Below are 8152 nucleotides of genomic sequence, written 5' to 3' on the forward strand. Positions count from 1 at the left end.
CAAATTCTGCTTTTCTGATGCACAGTGATACCTGCCATTCTGTGCAATTAACATGCACCAGTTAAAGAACTCTTCCCAAAGGAAAAGACCAAGAATCATAAGAGTAATGGGTTAATTCCGAGTATGTCCATTCACAGAAAGTACAAAGGTTCCCCATGTAAGAGAGGTTGCCGACCTCAGCCTAAAAAGGAAACTTAAGAAGTAAAATACCAGGGCTGGGGCTGGAGCTCAGTGGTAGAGCCTCAGCACTATGGATAGATAGATAGATAGATAGATAGATAGATAGATAGATAGATAGATAGATAGATAGAGGTTGCTGAGAGCCATTGCCAAGTAGGAATGAAGCATGGCAATTTCTTTGTCAGCCTACCCAATGTTGCTTAGAGGGAGGACTCTCCATTGTGGAAATGGGCTTGCCTTGGACCCAGGTCATTTGCAGTGACATTGCATGAATGTTTGAGAAAGGTGACCCTGCTCAAGGACCAGGGTGGATCCAGGTTTAGGGAGGATCCTGCTGGATTAGGGCAGTTCCAGGTTTAAGGTAGACCCTGCTGGAATAGGGCATATCCTGCTGCCTCAGGCGCCCGCCCACTCCTTGAGTTCCCGCGGGATTCATAGAGTATTTTGGGATGCAGAGCCCAGTGGAAGTGTGGATTTTCCCCCAGAACGTGCGTGTAGAGTGCCGGTGAGAGTTCGGGAATAAAGAATTGCTGTTTGAATCTACAAGGCTGTGAGTGGCTCGTGATTTTGTGCCCAGCCAGACTGCGGCAAAAGGTATTGTGTCCATCTACCAAAAAAAAGTAAAATGCCAACATTCCCTTTTTTGGTTGATTCGATTGGAATTTTTAGTTTAGCAAGACAATGTATTGGCCAGTAATGTGGGGAAAGTGGCGTTCCCACAGCATAACACTGGGAGCTGAATTAGTACAAATATCTGTAGATGTGCAATGACCTTAACCTTACTACACTGAATCTACTTTGGAAGAAAACACCCCTCCAATACTGTTAGCACTCAGATATGACAGGAAGCCTGTCTGTATGCATTGTACAGCTCAGGCTGATAGATTCCCTTCAGGTCTAGACAAAAGCTATCGCTTCCATGATGGATTTTCCTCAACTTCAAGTTGAGTGGGAGGGCATGGTGGGTTGACAGGTGTCTGCCAAAGATTTGTGTCTACTCAGAACTTCAAGATGTGATCTTATTGAATATGAAGATCTGAAGTTGAAAACATCCCAAATTAAAGGTGTCCCCTACCTTCAGTGATCTGGTGCCCTTACAGGAAGGAAGGAGAAAGACCCAGAGGAGGGAGCTGGGTGAAGAGGAGGCCAAGTTTGGAGTAACTGCTACAAGCCAAGGCTGCTGAGAACTGAAAAGAACGCAGGATTCTCTGCTGTGGAAAAAAATAAATGAATCCATTATAGAAGTCTTCCTTGATTTCACTCAAAACAAAAACTTTGAACATTGTCTTTAAAAGTCTGATGATCACCTGATTTATCATATGGATGCCCTGAAGACCCTTAGCCACACCTAATCCCTTTGTTTAAATTTCCCAGGCCCCCAATTCTAAGCCCTGCCGCCTTCATTTTTCAGTGTAACTCACCAAAATCATTGCCTGAGAATCAGCTGGGATGATTGAAATACCTGGGAAAGAAAACTCAGTTGAATATTTTAATACAAGAAAAAAGAAGAAAACCTTCATGGAGGTATCAGCTCACCTACTTGGATTAAGTTGATACCTCGGGACAGATACTAGCTTTATGCAAATGGAGGGCCCAGGGGAGCCTTGTTTGACCATCCTCACGCCCACCTGTGCAGTGCTTTCATCTCAGGTGGCCACACAACCTGTGCAGACACTCCCACACTGACCACACAACACCACTCCAGGCAGGAAGGAAATCCTGAGGAAGCCCTGGCCCAGGTTATGGGATGGAGGAGGCACAGAATATGCAGATACCCTCACACTGGAGAGTTAAAAGCCACCCTAGCCCTGGGGGGAGTGAGCCTCACGCGTAAATTAAACCCAGAACCTGTTTTTAGGAGACACAGGCACAGCTCTCACCTCTGACTATGCCACCCAGTTTTCTTTGAACCTCTGCAATCAGGCGCCCTTCCACACCCCTGCTACAACTGCTCTATCCAAAGGTCTTTGAGGAAATCCACAAAATGCTGGAACCTTCCAAACCTACACGAGGCCTTTTCCTTCCTGGTGTAGTAAAACCCGCCCTCTGGCTTTTGAAATATGTTTTTATGCCAGATACCAGTTCATCACATGCTTATTGAATAATTGTGCATGGGGCAGGCGGACAAGGTCCTCAACTCAGAAGTTAATGTAGGGATGAATAAAATGGTCCTGCTGCCAAAGTTGTCTCGGGAACATTCCCCTGAGAGCATTTAAAAATCTCAGGCCAGGCGTGGTGGCACATGCCTGTAATCCCAGCAATTTGTGAGGCTGAGGCAGGAGGATAGAGATTTCAAAGCCAGCCTCACTAAATATAAAAAAAATATAAATATAAAAAGGGCTCTAAAATATAAACATAAAAAAGACCCCAGAGTTGCTGGGGTCTCTGTAGCCTCTGCTCTCTCTGACTGCACCTGACCACGTTGCCAGGGTGGCTAGATATTCGAGTCACTGGGCTCTGGAAGATGCAGCTGGTCAATCTCATTGGAATTTATATTTTATACAAATATAATAAAGGGCTGGGGATGTGGCTTAGTGGTTAAGCACCCCTGGGTTCAATCCCCAGTACAATGAATAAAAAAGGTCAAATCAATGAAAAATTCAATGAGGTAATTTTCAGGTTTACATTATATGGATGATCTTAGGAATCACAGGTTACATAATTTTTATATGAAGATGTCCTAGAACTAAATTAGCACGTTTCAAAAAAATAAAGTTGATAAAATTTATGTTAAAATTAGATAACAGTCTCAACCTTAATATCTTCATGGAGTTGAATGATGATCCCGTTAAAGGAATCTGGAATAGGGTGTGAGCTCTTCCTTGAATGTAAAACACTAAGTGATCCCTCATGCTAGTTTGCCCCTGCAGATTTTAATATGAAGTGGATGAAAGTTATTATAAACTGAAATTGAGCAATTATAAGTCAACATCTCCTTTCTCATATAAAAGCTAGTGTCACAAAACCATCTACTCCACGCTTGTCTCAAAACGAATTTAATTAAACAGAAGTAGCATTAAAAGACAAGTCACCCTGCAGTTCTTTCCCCTCGGCATTGCCTTCTCTTGGCTTCTAGGGGTCAGACCGGCCCTCTGGGCTCCTGGTTTCCTCTGCCTCCCTGGCCAGCCTATCTGCCATTAGGGCCTCAGCCAGCTTCTTCCTCAGTTTCTTCACTTTCCACATCTGTCTCCGGATGTCTGCACTAGTTACCGGTTGACTGTGGAAAGATGGTGAGTGACAAAGACCCCCTCCTGGAATCATTCCTTTCCCACGTGGAGACTGGCCAGCAGGTTCCAGGAAAGGGCATGGGCCCCCAGCACCAGCTGGGCCCTCAGATTCACCGGGATTTCCCATTTCAATTATTTTTAATGCATGCATAAAATCAAATGAACTTAAAAGTTCTCCTCCGCTGCCATTGGCCTGGAGCCCCTGCAACCTCCTGAATTCCCAGAGTTGCCGGGGTCTCTGAAGCCCCTGCTCTCTCTGACTGCACTTGACCACGTTGCTAGGGTGGGAAGATATTCGAGTCACCGGGCTCTGAAAGATACAGCTGGTCAATCTCATCGGAAGAGCAGAACCTACACCAGCTCTCCGCTTGGCCTTGGTTTCGTGGACTTCCAGGTCCCTCTGTACAGTCGGGGGCATCATATTTCGTTTGAGTTTTCCCTTTAAAAACAAAATGTGAAATTTGAGCAAAATGCAGGATAAAGACCTACCATAAGCTGTGACAGTCAAGCCAAAGTGACTCCATTTTGCTTAGCAACTCCATTTTGTAAAACAGTCATGCCAAATAGAAAGGTCATGACTGGGGCAAGTTGTTCTTTTCCTTTTGCTACAGAAACCCTTAAGAACACGGAGCTATCTAACAGGGCTCTGTTTCTGTAACTAGGGTAACGGGGCTGTGATTCTGTAACTGGGGTGACTGGGCTGTTACTGGTTAGGCTTCCCGCCACTTGACTGCACTCTCCTGCTTCTGTGACCTGGCTTGCTTGCATTGGCTGGACCCCCAAGCATCCCTTTTGTGGTTTTCAGGCTTAAAAGGAGCGCCTTCCAATTGTTCGGGGCTGATCAAGGAACAGACTTTATGCTCCCCATCAGTTGCCACCGGTGTGCTTCAATAAAGGCTTGATTCGATTATATGTGAGTGGTCTGGAAGTCAATTTATGAAACCCCGGATGTTGCTCTAACTAGAACAAGCTATAGAGCATGTTCTCTGTTCTTTTGGATCTTCCAACCGCTCTCCCCAACCACCACCACCAGAGATGCATCGTGATCTTCTGAAAAGTTTGTTAATACTCAGGTTTCAAGTAGGTCTGGGGTGGGCAGGGGTGGGGGGTCCCAGAAATTGCATCTTTATGAGCTGCTGCTGGTACAGACTGAGAACCGGATCCTGGAACATGGTCCACCTGACGTGGGTCAAAGACAGCAAGCTCAAGGTCACTACCCACGCCAATTACCGACTATTACCCTCCATTGTCAAAGGATGTCACTCTTCTATTCCCTGTCACTCAGAGGCTAGTTCCCCTGACCCACCCTTATTGATAGAGAGGTATCACAAGTTTCTTTGTATGCCAAGACCTCAGATTTTCCAGTATCTTTTTGTTTTAGGCCACACCATCACCACCTAATCCCATCATCACGCATTTCTGATTTTACACAAAGACCTCCACAAACAAACCTCTTGATCCCATAAGAATTTTTTACTTCTCCCCTGGCTCTCCTCCTCCCGACTCATCTCCTTTCTCACCTACCAAGACACTTCATGCTTCTCAGAAGTTAATCCCATCTCATCTGCTCTCCTTCCACGTGCTCCCACTGGGCACGCCCCAGGACTCTGCTAGGAAACTCCCACCAGCATCAGCTCGGATCTGACTTGATGCTGAGGCCCCGTGCTCTGACCACTGAGGAACCACTGAGTGACGAAAGCAAAGACTCCAGGCCCCCAGGTGAGCTGAGCACCTCCACAAACAACCCCCTCCTCGTTGCCTGGAGGCTGGCCAGCAGGTTCCAGGAAAGGGGGTGCACCCCCAGCACCAGCTGGGCCCTCAGGTTCACCCCAGCTGTTGGGATTATCGACCGGCGCCACCGCGCGCTAGCCCAAGACTCTTGATGGCATGGAGAGGCCACGTGGAGTGGTGTCCTTGGTACCGCACAAGGATAAAATCGCCAAACAGGGCTCTCCTTAGCCCAAAGCCCCAGGGCTAAGCCATGCACGCCTGCATCCTGAATTTTACTCTGCAAAATTCAAGCTGAGCACCTCCCAAATGACTTCCATCAGGTCTCATCTTGTTTTCAGAACAACTGCCTGTGAACTTTAGGGGGTTCAGACGGAAGGAAGCGGCACACCGAGGCGCGCTCTTGCGCTCGCTGTGGATTCGGTACTCACCACAAAAGTCTGGCTGGGAAACCAGTTTGCCGCAGGCTCCCCCATGGCCGCAGAGTCGATCCTGTGGGCTCCGCAGGGCCTGGCTCGCTGGAAAGTGAAGCGACTTCCTCATGAACGTCCCCTTTCACAGAGGAAGAGTGGATAAGTCAATCAGTGGTAGCCAATCCGCGGGTAAGAGGATCAGTGGTGACGCAGCCATTGGGCAATCCACAGATGACATCCTTTCTGGTTCTGTAGGATTTGAGGTCTTCTTAAAATCTTATCAGAAACAAAGAATGTGCAGTTACCGACACTATCAGATAATGGTGGTAGATGAAAAACTTTAATATATTAATGTAGGGAGAGAATCATGTGAAGTTAATGTCAGAATTTTATTTTATTGGAATTGTAACAGTTTTAATTGAAAAACATTTTATTGTGAGGTACTGTGTGATGTTTTTATTTACATATACATTAAGATTCATTTACATATACATTAAGATTCACTTGAGCTAATTACCATATCACCTCATCAGCTTATCATTAATATCGGCATTTTAAATTTTCTTTCATTTTCTCCCACTATTTAAACATTTTTAATGTATTCTATAAAAATTTTGGCCAGGCCCAATGATGTAGGCCCATAATCCCAGCAGCTCAGGAGGCTGAGGCAGGAGGATCATGAGTTCAAAGCCAGCCTCAGCAATGGGAGGCACTTAGCAACTCAGTGAGACCCTGTCTCTAAATAAAATACTGTGATAGTAAAAGCAAATGTGACTCCATTTTGTTTTATGACTTCATCCTGTAAAACAACCATGCCAAGTAGAAGGGTCATGACTGGGGCAAGATGTTCTTTTCCTTTTGCTATAGAAACCTTTAAGAACACAGAACTACCTAATGGGGCACTGTTTCTGTAACTAGGGTAACGGGGCTCTGTTTCTGTAACTGGGGTGACTGGGCTAAGTGTGATTGGTTAAGCTTCCTGAAGGGGAAGTGACTGCAACACTCAGAGAAACCAAGAGATCGTTATTGCAGCAGTGCCAAAGAGGAGAAAAGAGAGAGAGAGAAGAAAAGAGAGAGCGAGAGAGAGAGAGAGAGAGAGAGAGAGAGAGAGAGAGAGAGAGCGCGCGCAAGCAAGAGAGGGGCCCCTGCAGGAGGGAGTCTTTATAGCCCAAATCTAATGGGGTCTCTGGGTCTGCAAGCTGCCTTTTTGGCACACAAGGGGGTTAAGTGTTCAGCCTTGAGTGGCGGGTTGAGTATTCAGCCTTGAGCATGGGGACAAAGTGTTCAGCCTTGAGCGGGGGCTTGGGCGTTTGGGCTTGAAGCAAACAGGAGATAAAGAACCAGACAGAGGGTTTGAGTGGCCAGGTCATCCTGCAGCTAACTTTGTTTGGCAAGCCCTGCAGACAACTTATTCAGCCTGTCCTGCACCTAACACTTCCTTCCCACTGCTTGACTGCACTCTCCTGCTTCTGTAACCTGGCTGGCTTGCATTGGCTGGACCCCCAAACATCCCTTTTGCGGTTTTTTCAGGCTTATAAGGAATGCCCTTGCAATTGTTCAGGGCTGAGCAGGGGAACAGCTTTATGTTCTGGTCAGTTGCCACCAGTGTGCTTCAATAAAGGCTTGATTCGATTAGACGTGAGTGGTGTGAGTGGTCTGGAAGTCAGTTTATGAAACCCCAGGACAAAGCTTTAACTATAACAATACAAAATAGGACTGGGGATGCGGCTTCAGTGGTCGGGTGCCCCTGAGCTCAATCCCCAGTGCCAAAAATAAATCTCTATGTACATAAATTTCCACACAACACTGGTTAATAAGAAAAATGCTATTTAAATATTTATCCATAAAATATCCAAAATAGTCATTAACAAAATATAGAATATATTTACAGTTGTCAAAATTGCTATTTCTTGCACATTTCATGTAATTGATGGTAAATTGGAGACTGTTCCAAACATACTCTTTCTCCTCCCTTAGGTTTAACCAACTAATTAATATTCCCTTAGGCTCTTTACTTGACTTTGAATTAAATATTTTGATTCCCTTGTTCTCTCTATAAACTTGTTGCAATCACATACAATCTGTGTATGTGTGCTAATGATTAAGTCTTTAATGCCTCACATGCTCTTTTTTTTCAGGGGATGGCTAAACCGGAATTAAACCCTGGGGCACTTAACCACTGAGCCACACCCCAGCCATTTTTATTTTTCATTTTGAGACAAGGTCTTACCTAGTTGCTGAGGCTTAAACTGCTGAGGGTTTAAATTTCTGCCTCAGCCTCTGGAGCTGCTGGGATTAAAGGCGTAGTCACAACACCCAGCTTTACATATGTAATACAAATACTTTCACCACCTACCCCCAAATGCCCGTAGGGAGACACTTCCCACTCTGTCTCATCCTTGGCTTTTGTATACTGTTGTCAGGCATTTTAACTCTACATAGCTTTGATTTCTGTGAGGCATTTCTGATATTGTCCCATAAAACAGTGTTCATTTGTAATTATCCGTATATCATCCTTTCTGATCCTCTTCATTCCTTCCAGTCTTTATCTGGAATTATTTTCCTTTGAACTGAAGAACTCACTCTAGATTGTAATGTACCCAT

The 8152-nt window shown here is 45.4% G+C and overlaps 1 protein-coding gene across 1 annotated transcript; it reads right to left on the reverse strand.

The window, feature by feature from the left end:
* Nucleotides 1-3252: 3252 nt before the first annotated feature.
* LOC124092293 (methyl-CpG-binding domain protein 3-like 2B) lies at nt 3253-5611 on the reverse strand. The gene is made up of 2 exons (XM_046443751.1): nt 5567-5611; nt 3253-3846 (listed from the first exon to the last, which is right to left on the reverse strand). Exons 1-2 carry the CDS (start codon nt 5609-5611, stop codon nt 3253-3255), a joined length of 639 nt encoding a protein of 212 aa, XP_046299707.1.
* Nucleotides 5612-8152: the final 2541 nt, after the last annotated feature.

Source organism: Marmota monax, unplaced genomic scaffold, assembly GCF_021218885.2.
Source record: "Marmota monax isolate L192 unplaced genomic scaffold, Marmota_monax_Labrador192_F-V1.1 WCK01_AAM20220418_F8-fsc00102, whole genome shotgun sequence".
Lineage (NCBI taxonomy): Eukaryota > Metazoa > Chordata > Mammalia > Rodentia > Sciuridae > Marmota > Marmota monax.